The sequence below is a fragment of the Chanos chanos genome, chromosome 10, assembly GCF_902362185.1.
Source record: "Chanos chanos chromosome 10, fChaCha1.1, whole genome shotgun sequence".
Taxonomy (NCBI): domain Eukaryota; kingdom Metazoa; phylum Chordata; class Actinopteri; order Gonorynchiformes; family Chanidae; genus Chanos; species Chanos chanos.
In genome coordinates, this window is record NC_044504.1 from 34,078,847 (window position 1) to 34,094,762 (window position 15,916).

The 15,916-nt window shown below is 41.4% G+C and overlaps 3 protein-coding genes across 5 annotated transcripts; 2 read left to right on the top strand and 1 right to left on the bottom strand.

Annotated features, from left to right (window-relative positions):
- The first annotated feature begins 3,379 nt into the window (after positions 1 to 3,379).
- gpr45 (G protein-coupled receptor 45) lies at positions 3,380 to 4,510 on the top strand. The gene has a single exon (XM_030787286.1). It carries the CDS (start codon positions 3,380 to 3,382, stop codon positions 4,508 to 4,510), a length of 1,131 nt encoding a protein of 376 aa, XP_030643146.1.
- A 1,099-nt stretch (positions 4,511 to 5,609) lies between these two features.
- c10h2orf49 (chromosome 10 C2orf49 homolog) lies at positions 5,610 to 8,190 on the top strand. 3 transcript variants are annotated; one of them, XM_030786937.1, is made up of 4 exons: positions 5,610 to 5,707; positions 6,274 to 6,477; positions 6,744 to 6,910; positions 7,163 to 7,599. In XM_030786937.1, the coding sequence occupies exons 2-4, from the start codon at positions 6,352 to 6,354 to the stop codon at positions 7,572 to 7,574; spliced, it is 705 nt and encodes a 234-aa protein (XP_030642797.1). In that variant the 5' UTR covers positions 5,610 to 5,707; positions 6,274 to 6,351; the 3' UTR covers positions 7,575 to 7,599. The 3 variants fall into 3 exon arrangements, with proteins under 3 accessions (XP_030642797.1, XP_030642798.1, XP_030642800.1); XM_030786938.1 differs by lacking the exon at positions 5,610 to 5,707 and adding an exon at positions 7,744 to 8,190 and having other exon boundaries at positions 5,919 to 6,477; positions 7,163 to 7,508; XM_030786940.1 differs by lacking the exon at positions 5,610 to 5,707 and adding an exon at positions 7,747 to 8,190 and having other exon boundaries at positions 5,919 to 6,477; positions 7,163 to 7,508.
- A 1,506-nt stretch (positions 8,191 to 9,696) lies between these two features.
- fhl2a (four and a half LIM domains 2a) lies at positions 9,697 to 13,797 on the bottom strand. Its single transcript, XM_030786057.1, has 6 exons — positions 13,755 to 13,797; positions 12,632 to 12,805; positions 11,863 to 12,037; positions 10,518 to 10,687; positions 10,086 to 10,272; positions 9,697 to 9,848 (listed from the first exon to the last, which is right to left on the bottom strand). Exons 2-6 carry the CDS (start codon positions 12,785 to 12,787, stop codon positions 9,697 to 9,699), a joined length of 840 nt encoding a protein of 279 aa, XP_030641917.1. The 5' UTR covers positions 12,788 to 12,805; positions 13,755 to 13,797.
- Between the last annotated feature and the right edge of the window lie 2,119 nt (positions 13,798 to 15,916).

Below are 15,916 nucleotides of genomic sequence, written 5' to 3' on the forward strand. Positions count from 1 at the left end.
TATATAAAAAATACCTTTGTCCAGAACCATCGTTGCCGCTTGTAGCCATCTGGATTACAATGGTTTCTCTATGGCGTAAGACTGAACGAAATGAACCGTTCTGTTTAGACAAGATCACACGTTGTGAAATCGATATAAAAAAAACTGAACTAAAATTGAATTTCCACAATGCATTTATTGATTTCTTTTTAAAGAACCTGAATTGAACGCGTGAAGTCTCGGGACTTCTGGCGTTTGTTTTTGAACGTCTGTCATGTTCTGCATGGATATTCATCTGTCACGTGTTTTTGTGTCCAGATGTTTGTTGAAGATGTTGAAACAACCATTGCTTGACTAGGTGATCAGCTGCAATGGACCTAGAGTTCGTTAGGGTGATGTAGCTGTTCAAAACCCAGAGTTGTTACACGGTTATCTGTGCAGATATATGTGTGTCGGAAAACCTGGTATATTAGATGTTTTTTTAGGATGATAACCCGTCACCCTTTAGATACACAGTCAACTTCAAAGCCAGTGGAGTTTCTCCACAGTGTCTTAGCAACCACATATTGATGCGGTGAAACAGTGGCTTAAATGGATTGTTTTGAATACACTTGAATCTTACCGGGTTCCCTGATATTTTTGTGCGGGGATTGTGAGTGTGTAATGATGATGAAACGATCAATGTTGGCGTATGGTGTCTTCATTGTGAATTCTCTGGACTAGGCATTTAGTGAAAATTATACGAAGCCTGTTTTAATAGCCCTTTGGCTGGACCGGATTAGTTTGCGTTACGTTACAGTATACTTTATAGTCATTCAGAACAGACACAGAGAAAGAGAAAAGACTGGGAAAAGGTGTAAAATCTGGAGAGATAAAACAGTACCCCAAGTGAATACAAAGGTGAGTGCAACAGTCAGGGAACAGTAATGAACATAAATTTGCATAGTCATTAAGGAACAGAGTAACAAGCATATTATTTTTTTTGTTATGCTGATCAAGACAAGGTTTAATGCTGTTGTTTACCTTTATTAAGATACTTCAGTCAAGCCGTCTAGACTAGAAATTTTCTGAGGGGGAAAAAAAAAAGATGTTCAGTACTCATTGGGCTCTAAAGTGTTAAAAAAAAAAAACTAAAAGAAGCAAAAAAGTTTTCTTGAAAAGGAGACCAAGTGAAACCATGATGTAGTCCTCTGTGAAAGATGGGCTAAGCAAAATAAGACCATATTTTGAAGATGTTAAGACGCACTTGTTGAAATTCACCTTACGGTGAGATCCTTAACCTAAGGATGGTTTCAGTAGTCGAGTCAAATAAGTCCACATTAGCAATATGACTGGCATCGTTAGAAGTCATTTTAAGGGGAAGAGAGAGATACGAAATACGATTCTTAAAAGAGTGGTGTTTGCTGTGAATACATGGACAGGGGCAGTAACGCTGGGACCATCAGACTCCAGATGGTTCATACATTATGTTAATCCTTACTCCCCCGGAACTGGACAAGAGCCCTCGAGCGGTGTAATCACTGAAAGAGAATGTGATACAAGGAGGTGTAGGTCGTGAGTTTAGCCTCGTGTAAACTGATGTTCCATATCCCCTGAAAATAGGAAACAACAGTTGAACTTTACCCCTTGAGAGAGAAATCGGCATGGCCATTCTATCTCATTATGATGGTGTAAACTGTGTAAGATAACCCTAACGTGTTCCCCTTGTTATAGACGTAATAAATGTAGTTGATACAAAGGTAATGAGTTCTGGATAAGAACCGATCGTAGACATTATCCGATCTGCTCTGGATCACCGTTCTATTATTAAAATGTATTGGTATCAGTGATGACGCAGGTTTGGGGAAATTTTGAGGTCACTGTTGTTTCTGTTTGGGAGGGAATGTGATCATGGAGACAGTGCCGTGGCAGAGGGGATGATCTTGTTGCCATGGAATTGCTGACTTGGTTGCCAAGCAGCAAAGGGAAGAGGATTCTTTAACGAGGGGCGCCCAGGTTAATCCAAAGGCATTTCAAAAAGAATTTTACAACCCATCCTAACAGGAAGAAAATGCAGCGATGGCAATGGTCACCAATGTTCCAAATGTATTCTGTTGTCTTGATGCCAGGAAACCTGAAGGGAATATGTAGCATTGAAAGGCTGTCTTCTTTTTCAGTTTCCAGCGAGAAGATTAGAAGATCCTCGAATGAGATGAAAATTGGGGATTGTTCATGAACGCTCATGTCTTCCAGAGAGAGACTGAAATAACACTGGCTTATTAAGTATACCTCATTTCTGTATATTCGCTATGAAGATTTGATAGATCAGTCTTCTCACTATAGGTAGGCATTAAAAACATCCCAGTTTAACCCATGTTTTTGTGTGAAGTTTCAGCAATATTAAAAGAATTGGAACTGTGCAATCAGTCTTGTAACTCAGCGTTTTCTGTATATAACTGAAGTTTCTCGTAATTTGAGGTTCATATGTTTTATTGTAACTGTTATTTAAAAAAGCCATTATATTATCTGGCGCACTGTCACGGTGTTTGGACACCTTTGCTATCTCATTCCCTCTCCTCCCCTCAGGCTTGTAACTCACTCACTCACCATGTGGCAAGTCTCCAGAAAGTCAGAAGGCACTAGTTTCTGAGTGAACAAGGTGTTTTTGACCATTTCTCGGGAGTACGAAATACAACCACGGCACTAAGAGAAGGAATAACCTGCAGTAGTCATGACGACAGTGACATCCTGTAAGTAAACATGCTTTGGGCATCTGTCATTTTCAGACCAAGAGAAACAGTGATAATTGGTTTTTTTATGTGTTTACAAGAGCAATACACACCCCCCAGTCTAACAGTCTTAACCTGTTTCCTTCTAAAATAAAACCCTTTTGTACTACAATATAGCTAAATCAGACAACTGAAATAAGAACAAAGATGTTTCTGTAGTCTCCCTCTGAATCAGGGAGAAAGGTGAGCATGGACCCTGCTAAAAGAGAATTTCTGCTTCACTGATTATATAACTCTCAGCTCACGTCAGACAAACGTCATTCTCCTGGGTTCTGTCTGGCCAAGTGTTTTGTGTTTGTTCTTTTCACAATGCTTTTTTTTTTTTTAAATGAAGATTCACAGTAACATTCTCTCTCTCTCTATTTTTAATCTTGCGACTGTTAGACGGTAGTGAGTATTGCTTGATGCTGTCTGGAATTGCATGCATGAAAAATATATGAACTGAATGAAATATATGCATCATATGAGATGAATGAAAATACATGCATCACATCAATTGCTATTGTATATTTTATTTGATCATTTCAGATAAAACAGTGGGAAGTGTTAATGACCGAAAGTGTACCAGAAAGAGGCTTGCCAAAACACATGTCTTCTTGCCCTTGGTCTGACCTTGACTTGTAGCTGTTGCCATGTCTGTGTGTAATGGCAGCATTTTGGATGGATGTGGCCTACTGGAGCCAATGGAAATGGACCTTCAGGAGGCGGACACCGCCCTCATGCCTGCCACACTTAGGGTGGTATTGGCCGCCATCATGATCTTCATGATCACTATCGGTTTCCTTGGAAACGCCATTGTATGTCTAATTGTGTATCAGAAGCCAGCGATGCGTTCCGCCATCAACCTGCTCCTTGCCACGTTGGCCTTCTCAGACATCATGCTCTCGTTGTTGTGCATGCCGTTCACGGCTGTCACCGTGGCAACCACAGACTGGAGCTTTGGCGTCGGCTTCTGCCGCGCTTCAGTCATGCTCTATTGGCTGTTTGTCTTGGAGGGTGTGTCCATCCTGCTAATTATCAGTGTTGATCGTTTTCTCATCATTGTGCAGAGGCAGGATAAACTCACGCCGCACAGGGCAAAAATTTTGATTGCGGCTTCATGGGCCCTGTCGCTCTGCGTGTCTCTACCTTCAGTTGTCGGCTGGAGGGCGGCCGGGGTAGCGGCACAGGCCCCGCAGTGCATTCTGGGATACAGCGAGTCGCTGGCCGACCGGGGTTACACGGTGTTGCTGGCAGTGGCTGTGTTCTTTGTGCCCTTCAGTGTTATGCTTTACTCCTACCTGTGCATTCTCAACACAGTGAGGCGCAACGCTCTACGTATCCACAACCACACCAGCGAGGGCAGCGTGGGCCTTAACCACGTCAGCAAACTGGGCCTCACCGGCCTACAGCGCCCCCAGCAGGTCAACGTGGACATGAGCTTCAAAACCAGGGCTTTCACCACCATCCTCATACTGTTCATCGGCTTCTCTGTGTGCTGGCTGCCACACACCGTAGTGAGTCTGCTGGCCGTGTTTAGTCGACAGTTCTACTTCAGTCCGGCTTTCTATCCTGTCAGCCTTGGGGCGCTTTGGCTCAGCTACCTGAAGGCCGTTTTCAACCCTGTTATCTACTGCTGGAGAATCCGGAAGTTCCGCGAAGCCTGCCTGGAGTTCATGCCCAAGACCTGCAGGTTCTGTCCCAAGGTTCCCGGCAGGAGCCGTCGACGCATTAGGCCGAGTAACATTTATGTGTGTAGCAGTGAAACCCAGTCCTCTGTCTAGGTTTTTGGGTGTCTGTAACAGAGGTATTAAAAGAGGAGTGTGATGTCTGAATATACAGTTTCTCATTGTTGCAGGATTTGGTTTGAAACTCATTTGACAGAAACTGAAACTGAATTTAACCCAATTCAGATTCATCTGTTTAAACAGTGATACCACTGAACTGAAGTGAGTGCCGAAATACAGTCCATGTAGCAGTGTTGCTGCATTTTACAGGGGATGTTTGAAAAGCTGTGGATTTGATTAACTGAGAAGACCTGCTTACAACCCACTCATCATTTTATTTATTTATTTTTTCTATTATTTTTCACTGAGCAACAATATTTGGTTCTGTTTCAAGAGTAAACAAACAACATACAGCATCCTGCATTGATCCTAACAAAGCAATACAGTATGTTCATTAACCAAAAGTGTTTTATCTGTAAACTGAATAAATCATTTCAACATGCCTGATTTCTGTCAAAAATACAAAACAATATGTAAATAAAACCACTAAACCAATGAATGGAGCACTTGAATGGAGCATATGAATTTTTTTTTTAACATTCTTTTTAAATCAGGAACACCCTGACTCATGCTGTAGTTAACAGCTTAAACATGCTGCTCTTTCTGTCAGTTAAGATTAAAAAATAAAAAAAAATCCTTTTTGTGATAGTACCACTATGTTATGACAATAATAATTGTTGGTAATAGTCATATATATGACAATATGATTTTATAGTAATACATTGTGACAGAATGATATAAGATGATGCCTGTGCACAAATGGTAAATACAGACATTACATATGCAACAACAGTTTGACAGTATAAAGAATTAGGTGGGTATTGTAAATGAATGAGAGGCTAAAGAGCAGGTAATCGCACTCCATGAACATCTCTCTGAAATTAGTGATGCTTTAACTAAAGTCATATCTCTGGGCCAACTCTCTGAGCCTCCCCAATGCTGTCAACAACCTATTTCCATAGTCAGACACAGCAATAGTGGGTAACTAAATAAATATTGAGTTTAGCTCAGTTATTGTTTGCCTTGGGTAGCTTTTGCCCTGCAATGCTACTGTTAACAGCCACAAACAGGTTCTCATTTTACCAGTATGAAGATCTTTTGATACAGCCTGAGTAAATGCTTGGAATATGAGCTATTTGTCACAGAAGATATCTCAGTGCAGTTCTACTCATATGGAAAAATAACCTGTCTGGTGTATGTATTGCTTTGTGTGTGTGTGTGTGTGTGTGTGTGTGTTCTTCTTCTTCTTCCTCTTCTTCTTTTTAAATGGTTGCTTTTATACAAGTTATATATTGTTGCATTTTGATTATGTTAGTTGATGTGATGATGTATGTTTACATACATTTAAAGAATTTGCAACCACAAACATGTAAAATGTCCAATCTACGTTCCTGTCATTGTCAGAACACAAAAAGACGATTCTTGAAGAGAATGACACATAAATAATATTTCTACATGATTTTGTCCATATGACTAATCCTGCACACAGCAATTACTAGTCACTTAAAGGAGCAATGCGGTGAGGATATATGCAGAGAGACAGTGTTCCCAGTTGAGGTAGGTTGTGCGTTCATAGTTGCATAGGCATGTCAGTGGTTACGTACTTGTGTAATCGCACGCGGCGTGCTCTTTGTGTATTCTGCAATTACAGCAGTTTATTCAAACGTACTGAAATACTTTTGTGGTCTGTTTTATATTACGTGAGAAGTATTCTGTCGCGTGAAGACGTTATTTAAAAATCATACAATTTTGTTCTCCAGACCGATAGATGGCGTACTTACATCGACAGCAATAGCGCAAACGGAAGTAAAAGGACCACTTATGTCAACGGGGGAAAGATGGCATTCACTTGCAGGGGACGTGAGGGGAAAACAAAAAATACAGATGATGGCGTCTCTAAAACAGATCTCTTACTTCACCCTGAGTTACTGTCTCGGGATTTTATTCAGCTTGTACTACACGAGGTTTGTTTAAATATAAATGTCTATTTCTTTTCTGATGGCTTTTACTGTGAGGCTACCCTGTGCTGCTGAGCTCACGTTGGAAGACATCAGAATTTACTATATGATGTAATAATTACAAGTATTCTGTATTTTTGTACTATCACATGCAATAACTGAATGCACATACAGCTACACGAGACCTTGAGAATTACTGTCGTTTTAATGTTAGACAAGGCATTGCTTGAGTACTTGAGTTCGGGATGATTCATTTGCTGATTCGTTCTCAGAGAAAGATAACCTCGGACGACAGTGAAGACCGCGATCGACTCACAGAGCTGTATTTGGATCACGTTATGCCACTTCCACAGCGGGAATTACCAAACAGCCGTTGGGGAAGGAGGATGGAGAAGACGAAAGCACGCCAGAGTCCGTCACATTCGCAGGGTAGCCACAGGTAACATTAGAGACATCACATATAGAAGTCACAAATATGATGGTATATCACTCATGCAACCACAGACGTGTAGCTTGTTGAATGACTTCATCATGGTATTAAGTGTCCTTAACTGGAAAAAAAAAAAAAGTACACTCGGCCATGTCGTTTTTTTTTCACAGAAGTAAATGAAACAGTATTGTTGTATGTAGGAGTGCTAGTAAAACAAGTTTTCTCCTTTCAGTTCATTTCTGCTCCTCTCCTCTCATCTAGCACTGGTGGGGACAGTAGCCGAAAGAGGCCGTTGATTGTGTTTGATGGTAGCTCGACTAAAACAGGCGGAATTAAGCTGAAGAAGTCCGATACCTCAACGCCGCCCGCGGTTACGGATCGCTTAAAACCACCACCTACCCTAAACCTCTTGAACCCCATACGTAAGCTTTCAGGCTCCTCCACGAACTGCTCCTCCTCTAGCACCCCTGTAAAAGCTCAGGAGGGTGACCTCAGGACCTCCGCTGGAAATGGGAGACTGAACGCCCCAACCTCGCCCTCCTCAGGATCCTCAAACGCCAACACACTAAAGCGCTTAGCACCCAGTGAACGGGAGACTGACTGCACTGTGAGTATGCACATTCTCTTCATTACATTGAAAGGTAGACACAGTAGTATGAACATGAATGAATAGTATTGGCAGTGTTTGTTTTCCTTGTTTTCTTACTGTTCAAGTGATTCAATTTGTAAATGACTGTTTTTGAAGACTGTATAAAGTTATTTTGACTTCTGCTGATCTGCTGTGACGTTTGACCAACTCATTTGAATGTTGTGGTCTTGTTGAACCCTTTGTTCTTCCACAGAAGGAGCTGAAGTCACCGGACGTTAAAAAAAAGATCAACCACGTTACGTGGCCCTGAGCCCAGAGGTGTTGTTCCACATTTGGAAGAGGGGAGGACGCCTGTTGTCCTAACGGGTATATCTTGCTCCAGTGTGGTTGTGCTGGAAATCATAGACTTTGGGACACTATACCTCCCTCTTCCCTTTAATCCAATATATATATACTCTCAGACCCTCAAGTATTCACACAGTCCAGAGGAGCTGCATTCTGAAATGTGATTGGTTAGTTCACTTTAGACAGCTGTTGGGTCTGAGAGACGTGGAAGATTCTTATTGGTTGTATGGTGTGAGCTTGTACTTCCAAAAGTTCCTGAGTAGTAAGTTCCTGCATAGGAACGGAAATGTTTACTGTGTTGATTGCAACATAAGAGGTGAGTGAGTTATTTATAAATGAGATAAATGCAGCTGACTGTTTCAACAGTAAATATAGTAATAATGATGATATTAAAATGAAAAAAAAAAAGAGACTTTGCTATTTTTTGATGCTGTTGTTCTACATCTGACTAAAAAATGAAAGTTTTGTGTAATGATGCCTTTTGAATAAGAATAATAAGGCTTTCACTTGCAACAGTCTGGTGGTTTATTTCTCTTTGTGTGTGTTTTCGTGTGTGTATATGTGTGCGCACGCGCGCGCATGTATGTGTGTATAGGGTTGGTATTGAGAGGATATTAATCTATAAAAATAGTGACTGGCACCAATTCAGTGTGGAGCAAGCTCAGAAAATTGCCACAGGACATAGTTAAAAAACTGTTACTCTGGATGTGAATTAGACCATCTCTGAATAGCCTAAATTCCCTTAGTCCTGCTCCTTTATAGTGCATGTCAACCAGCTTCCCAAATGGAGAGTCTGTCTCCTTTGCTTTGAGTCTGTTTCATATTTAATGTGATTAGAAAAAAAAACCCCTGCATATTGTATTGCATGTTGAGCTGTAGTGTTTTTAATCTTGGTGCTGGGAAAAGTGAGTGGGCTTGGTATTTTATGGATTCATTGAAGGCACTGCAAAGCCTTTTATAAATAATGAGTTGAATGTTACAATCTTGAACACTAGGGGGGGCAGTAGACCTCTTTACCACTCGTCAGAAGCTAATGACGGCTTTCGTGATGACAGCGTTGAAAATTGACATCCAACACGGTCGATAAATTCGGACACAAAGTAAATGATACATGTCATGAGACTTGATTGGAGACCAATTTTTTATAATGTGTAATTATGCATTTTTTGTGGGTATAGCGTAGAGTGCGTTTTCTCAGTCCTTCACACTGAATATTTGACATTTCTACTTTCAAGCAGGGCCAACACTCCTGTCTGAGATAACCAAGTTGTAGAGGTCAAGATGAACCTTGTAGATAACGGTCAGAGCTGAAGTGTGCCGTTGCGTGATTTTGTAAGACTAATCGACAAACATTGGGATAGCAGAGAAGCATAAGGCCTGTTGACTTATAGTATTTTATTGATTCCTTTAGCACAATAGACAGTCTTTATAGACAGATACAGAGAATATAATACGGATCATCTGCTATTAGTCAGTATATGTGTTAGTTCACAGTGTTTTACTGGGAAGTTGTGCTTAGACATGAAGATAGATATTTAGATATCAATACATTTGCTCAGTAACATAGTTTAAACATCTATAATACTTAATGTTTCTCAACATAACAATTCAGTTTCAATCTGAATAATCCGTAAAGCTTGTTGCTTCTGCCCAGGCTAACGAAAAACATACGATTCACATATAAACTGTAGTCAAACCAGCCACACTAAAAAGGTTAGTGAAAGTTACTGAATGTAGCTATGTTGTGTATATACTGTAATATCTGAAATATTTCTTTTATCTGATGTATTGCTGTCTTTGACATGTTCGTCTGGTGATCAATTCGGCGCCACTCTCGTCGCAGAGCTTCCCGTGTTGTCTCTCAGATGTCTTTGCCACAGTCCGGGCAAAGGATGTCATCGCGCTCGGTCAGAAAACCTCGCCCGACCAGAGACACGGAGCACTTCTTACAGTTGAAGCAGTCGTTATGCCACTGACGCTCCTCGAAAGAGATATACTTACTGCCCCCAAGACCTACATAGACGCAGAGGAAAAGTAATTAGCGTCAACTGAATGGAAAACGCTTTCCTACGAAATGCAGTGATGGATAGTTGTCGGGGGAGGGGTCTAAGAGAACTCATCCTACTTGTAACAAAGAAGTACGTCAAACATAAAATGCAGCTGGTCTCTAATTGTTTCATGCCTTTTTCAGAATGAAATATTGAAATAAGGTGCAATGTGTTATGGTATTTAAGCCTAAGATTTGCATACCGCTAATGGGAGTGGTACAAGAGGCGCACTTCTTGGCGTAGAGGTTGCAGAAACAGTTGAGGCAGTAGGCGAAGTCATCCCGGGAAGTGAAGCGCTGGCCGGAGAGCTGCTGCTTACAGCCGGTGCATAAGAAACAGTCCTTATGCCACGGCTGGTCACGGTAGGTCACCCCACCAGTGGTGATGGGCTGGACAGAGAGAGCGAGAGTAGATGAACGAGTGAAAATGGACTTAGACAACAGGGTCAAGGGGCCAGAGGAAAGATACAGAAGGAAGGATGAACGGTTTACTTCTGTTGTGTTATTGTGTATGGTAGCTAATCGTATCCCAACGGAAGACGTTTGATTCTAATTTTCTCTCAGCGCTTGGAGAAACGTGTTCAACGCATGCTGCTTCGTAATGTATAATTGAACAGATGTAATTGGTTGCCCACCTTCTTGCAGTGCACGCACTGCATAGCAAACTGCTTCTCGTAGCAAGGCACGCAGTAGTTGTTGTTGTCTTTGGGGATGAAGCTTTTAGTGCCGATGGGCTGCTGGCAGCGGTTACAGGTGAAGCAGGTCTCATGCCAACTGTTCCCCTTATGCTCCATCTTCCTGGAGCCTGAGCAAAACAAGACAAGCACATGGCACAGAGAGAAAGAGAGGGAGGGAGAGAGAGAGAGGGAAGGAGGGGGGGGGGGGGGGGGAGGGGGTGGAGAGGTTAAGAAAATAAATAGTGCTAAAAATTAAAAGAAGTGCTGAAAATGAACAGCTGTAGAAAACCAAGACAGTTTTCTGAAGTGCCTTTGCACCGACACTCATAAGACTAATCTATTCTATAACCTGTTAAATCATTTTATTATCTATTGAACTGCTTTGGACCGTGCTGAATATCAGGCACAATATTCTCTGTTAATTTGCTTTGTGTTAATGTCTGTTCTAAAACAGGTCACACAAACTGAGTTGAGCTGCACCTCTGCAAAGCCTTTGTAAATGACACCTGTAGTGTGGAGGCCTGAACTGTTGTTTGTTACGATTCTTTTGACGGCTTCTAATAGGCAGCTAACGTATGTTCGGTAGAGGACCGACCCACAGTAGGCCTAACGTAATTTAATATAAATTAATTAGTAGTGTAATCTGATCACTGGGTAAAAACTGGGGAAAATGTTCCTTTACGACCTGTTCGCTGTCACCCAGAGAAAAATGTGCATATAAAAGCCAGCACTTCTGTCCTACAAACATGGAACGGACAGAGCAGCAGTGTTAAAGAAGATCTGGATCTGATTTAGATCTTAAGTCAATGTTCCCTTGAATATTTGAGGCTAGGATTTCAGTGAGTGGGAGTTTGTTTGTCCTATGAGAGAGCGGAGTAGAGGCTGCCTCAGACGAACTTGAACATTCCAATACAGATAAAGGAAAATCCACAAGCAGCTTATACAAGATGCTATAGCAACACTCTCATTTTATTCTAGATATTCACAACTAGTCAATAATCCTTGCTGAATTATTTTTTTTTCTTTAAATATAATTGATAGCTGGATAGGACCCTTGTGTGTGTGTGTGTGTGTGTGTGTGTGTGTGTGTGTGTGTTGGGGGGGCCATGTGAGCAATCACAAGCTGTTCTGTCTATTGAGGAGAGGCGATGAATCAATGTGATATTTGCTTAATGTGTGTGTGTGTCTTTGAAGGATATTGGCATTCTGTTTAAAAACAGAGAAGAGATATAGTTCGTTTGATCTTTGATACAGAGGGGATGTGTTAGGAGATGGACGGTCTCTGAGGGAAGGTTTCTCTCACCCGGCATGATGGTCTTCTTACACTCGTCACACTTGGAGGAATACTCATTGGAGTAGCACTCAGTACACAGCAGCTGCTCATCCTTGGTGGAAAACGGCTTGTCCACCAGTGGACGCTTGCACTGGAAACAGTGAAAGCAGTCCTCATGCCAGTGACGGTCCTTATAGGACAAATCCTATGGAAAGAGGCAAGAGAAAAATGTCAATCAATGGGGATAGGTGGTGCTAACTGCATTGCCCATGATATGTGTGCTAAAAGCCTCTATAATTGTATTACAACACTTATAAAAATTGATCGTGATTCGAATGATTCAAATAAGTTTCTAGAGGCCCCAATTATGTTATGTGGTGCACAAGTTCTCCTCTCTTGCTCTCTCTCTCTCTCTCTCTCTCTCTCTCTCTCTCTCGCTGCTCATAATGACATTTAGACCAGTTGACTCTAATCACATTAGTCTGAAAAGTTCCTACAATGTGTGTGTGTATGTGTGTGTGTGTGTGTGTGTGTGCCAGGAGTCCATCTTCACTCATAATAGCACTGAAGTGCCTTCATACATGTCCCTGTTTCTGAGAGAAATAAAGAGCCAAGGACAGTGTCCACCAGTGTGACCTCCATACATGGTTAAACGATGCTGTGTGTGTGTGAGAAATGGAGAGAAAGAGAGATTCTGTGTGTCACATGATTTGCCCGTGTTTTCTTTGCAACATTACATAATTTCCCCACAGTTTGTGTGTGTACATATGGGTGTGTGTTATATGCATGCTTGCATTACCCTGCTGTTGCAGCCAATGGGTTTCTTGCATTCCTCGCAGGTGTTGGAATAGAGGCTCTCATAGCACTTCACACAGTAGGGATTGTCATCCCGAAGAACGTATTTTTTGCCGAAGAGCGACTCTTTGCAGTAGTGACAGTCGTAGCGTTCCGTCATCTTGACTCCTGCCCTCTACTGGAGGGGAGGACACAAAGAGACACCTTCAGTTTTGAATTCATTAGCACTTTAACCAAACAAAATTTGATATATTGAGTGGCCTGGTAGATTTTCTTCTCCATTTTGATCGTCTAAGATTTTGCCCATTACATAATTGACCATTACAAATCTATGCTTTTTTTTTTTAAACATTATAGTTTTCTGTTCTTTCTTTCTTTCTTTCTTTCTTTCTTTCTTTCTTTAATATTATTATTTGTACCACTGTACTTCTGAAGAGGTAATGCATTAGGGGTTATAATGTTCTCCATATTGTGCCACAAGTTACTAAAATGAACCTTACTGAGACCAAAAAAAAAGCTCCTGCTGATGGTGTCTTGTGTAACCAAACAAAACAGCAAACAACAATAGTTTTTAACAAGGAAAACAAGGAACATGGAAACAAGGGAAAAGAATGTCAGTTGAACAGTCAAACATGGTCTCAGTATCATACCTGTCCCAGTCAGGACGCTCAATCATAAGGCAAACACAATTCCAATATGCCCTAACGCAAAGGTAACCTGGGCCATCATTCTTTCCCAGAAGGGGCGAACTCAGAAGAGAACTTAGAACTCTCTCACATTCCACATGGTACTATGTCATTCCGGAGTAACCAACCAGACAGCTATTGTTTCACCAACATCTGCCAGGCTCTGGATGTGTGTGCACTCATGCGTACATGTGAGATTACAAATATCTAGGAGTAGGAGAGTATGTAGGAGAGTAGGATGTAGGAGAGTACATTTAAGGCATGGTGTTTCCTCACCAGCAATGGGTCGCACCGTTTGCACAGTTAATAACAAAGTAGAGCTGCCTCAAGCCAGAGAGGAGATAGATAACGGCAGGACTGTGACACAGAGTGATGGAGAGAGAACGCAAGCCCCTGCTTAAAGCCAGAGAGTGAAGGTATGTTGTAATACTGGCTACTCACGGCTGCAGCTGTTTGAGCCATGGCTTTGCTAAGCCTCTCTCTTTATCCCTCCCATGAGCTTTGTGGCACTCTGTCCCTCCTTGCTTCCCTTGCCAGCTGTCCCGGGCAGTGTCCCTCTGCTTCCGTGAATCCCCTACGTGTGTGTGTGTGTGTGTTTGTGTGTGGCACACACACACACGCCGTTCCTCAGACCTCTACTCTCTCTCACACTCTGTATGTGTCTGACTGAAAGTCATCCAGCCAACGCTGCACTACCACTCGAAATCCCTGGTCCACAGTTTGACCATATAAGGCAGCAAACATTTGAAACTGCAAGAGCCACTCACCTACTGAAATTCCCTATCGAAATTCTCCTCTCCCCCCCTCCCTGAATTCCCTCTCTCTCATCTCTGGTTCACTTTTTTCTCACCCTTTCTTTCCACTTTCTGTCTCTTTCATGTCTTTCTTTGCCCCCCCCCCTCGGTTTTTTCATTCTTTCATTCCCTTTTACACAACCAGGCTCTACGCTCTCCCTCTCTCTAAAATGCAAGTTGATCTTGATATTTCCTTTGGTTTATTTGATCTGTTCCATCAGAATTTCCTGTATATCATTTAGTCCACACTTCCTCCCATCACTGCTCTCATTCTCTCATCCTTTCTGTCATCTCATTCTCCTGAAGAGAGTCATTCTATGCCTTGGCTATCGTTATCTATCAAAATAAAAAAAACTCAATTACAGAATAAAGGAAGAAATTGCTGATGGTTAAAACACTCATGTCTATCCTCCTATGCAGACGACAGAGGTCAGTTTCCAACGTCAGCAAGTAGTAATCAGTGTAGTTTTGACACTAGAGTATCTCGTTCTTATAAAGAAGAGTAGCGTGGTACAATCGATCTGTTAATGGCTGTTTATTTTTCTCTCACATCTTTTTTACCATAGCTCTCTGTGTACTATCCTCTCACTCATACAGCTAGATTAGATCAGGATTTTTCTTTTTTGGGGGTCTAAAATAAGGGAAGATGAGCCAAAGCAAGGGTGGAGCTGTAAACTGGTTGGGTGTAGGGGGCAGCTGGTGTTAGGATGGTGTAGCACTCACTCCCTGATCTCTGTCAGCTGTTGGCTGGACCAGTGGCTGTTATGGAAACGGACACTGTCACGGGACGATTTCCAGAACTTTCCTTAATCCCACCGGCCTGCGCACTTTTCAGTGGAAGAAGTGAGACATTCAGCTCAAGTACATCTTCATCAGTAAGAGCTGTCAGCGCTGAATTCCATTTACATTTTTACTATTAATGTTTTTTAATCACCAACGTTATCATTTTATTCCTAGAGCTGTCAGCCACAGTCATATGTTTTACAGCCGTAAAAGTTGTAATCCTTTGTTTAAAATTCAGAATGTCTTCAGAGGAGTATTGTGACTTTTCTATTCAATAAAAGAATCGAGTCAACAAGACATTAATTACAACAATTTCAAACAAAATCAAATTACACAAAAATATTTTCAGATGCGCAACAACTCTCTCTCTCTCTCTCTCTCTCTCTCTCTCTCTCTCTCTCTCTCTTTCTCTCTCTCTTTCATATCTCATAATCCCAGCGCTGTTTTCATTTTTCATATTCTTGATCCATCACTTGCTCTTCATGTTTGCTGATGAAGAAATCTTGTTACAGTAATCTAATTTCTCATTAGTCTGTGAGAGCTTCAGTGTGGGCCATTAGCCTTTTACCCAGCACTCGTATGCAATTCATCCGTGAATTAGAGAACCGATCATAGCTGGACTTTCAGGTCTGTTTTCACAGACTGTTGAATGGAATTTGTGTTGTTACTAGTTAAAATTGGTTGTAATGGGTTAATGAATTTAATAGCTACTTTGCAGTTGCTGGCATGGCAGATTTTTTTGTGCACTGATATCGTGTCCTCAGATACCCTGACAAGAAGCCAGAGAAACTAACTACAAGCATTAGCTAATGGATTATAGAGTTAAAACCAAATATAACATTGCTCTCAGTAATGAACCATTACTACCTCAGATGTACAGTGTAACAAGAAAAAAAAATAATAGTAAATAAAGAACACAAATAAAACTGTAGTGATTTTAAAAAAAAATCCTTGAAGAAAGTATACATATTTAGGACCCGCATTGCCTTTTCCTTTTTTTTATGGCACTGCCAAGACGGCACTCGG

What these genes read in the sequence shown, in the direction of transcription:
- gpr45 (XM_030787286.1), top strand. Translation starts at nt 3,380, where the DNA reads ATGTCTGTGTGTAATGGCAGCATTTTGGATGGATGTGGCCTACTGGAG.
- c10h2orf49 (XM_030786937.1), top strand. Translation starts at nt 6,352, where the DNA reads ATGGCATTCACTTGCAGGGGACGTGAGGGGAAAACAAAAAATACAGAT. An exon ending in TTCAGCTTGTACTACACGAG is followed by an intron (nt 6,478 to 6,743) that starts GTTTGTTTAAAT and finishes ATTCGTTCTCAG; the next exon opens with AGAAAGATAACCTCGGACGA. An exon ending in CATTCGCAGGGTAGCCACAG is followed by an intron (nt 6,911 to 7,162) that starts GTAACATTAGAG and finishes CCTCTCATCTAG; the next exon opens with CACTGGTGGGGACAGTAGCC.
- fhl2a (XM_030786057.1), bottom strand. Translation starts at nt 12,787, where the DNA reads ATGACGGAACGCTACGACTGTCACTACTGCAAAGAGTCGCTCTTCGGC. An exon ending in CCATTGGCTGCAACAGCAGG is followed by an intron (nt 12,038 to 12,631) that starts GTAATGCAAGCA and finishes CTCTTTCCATAG; the next exon opens with GATTTGTCCTATAAGGACCG. An exon ending in TAAGAAGACCATCATGCCGG is followed by an intron (nt 10,688 to 11,862) that starts GTGAGAGAAACC and finishes TGTTTTGCTCAG; the next exon opens with GCTCCAGGAAGATGGAGCAT.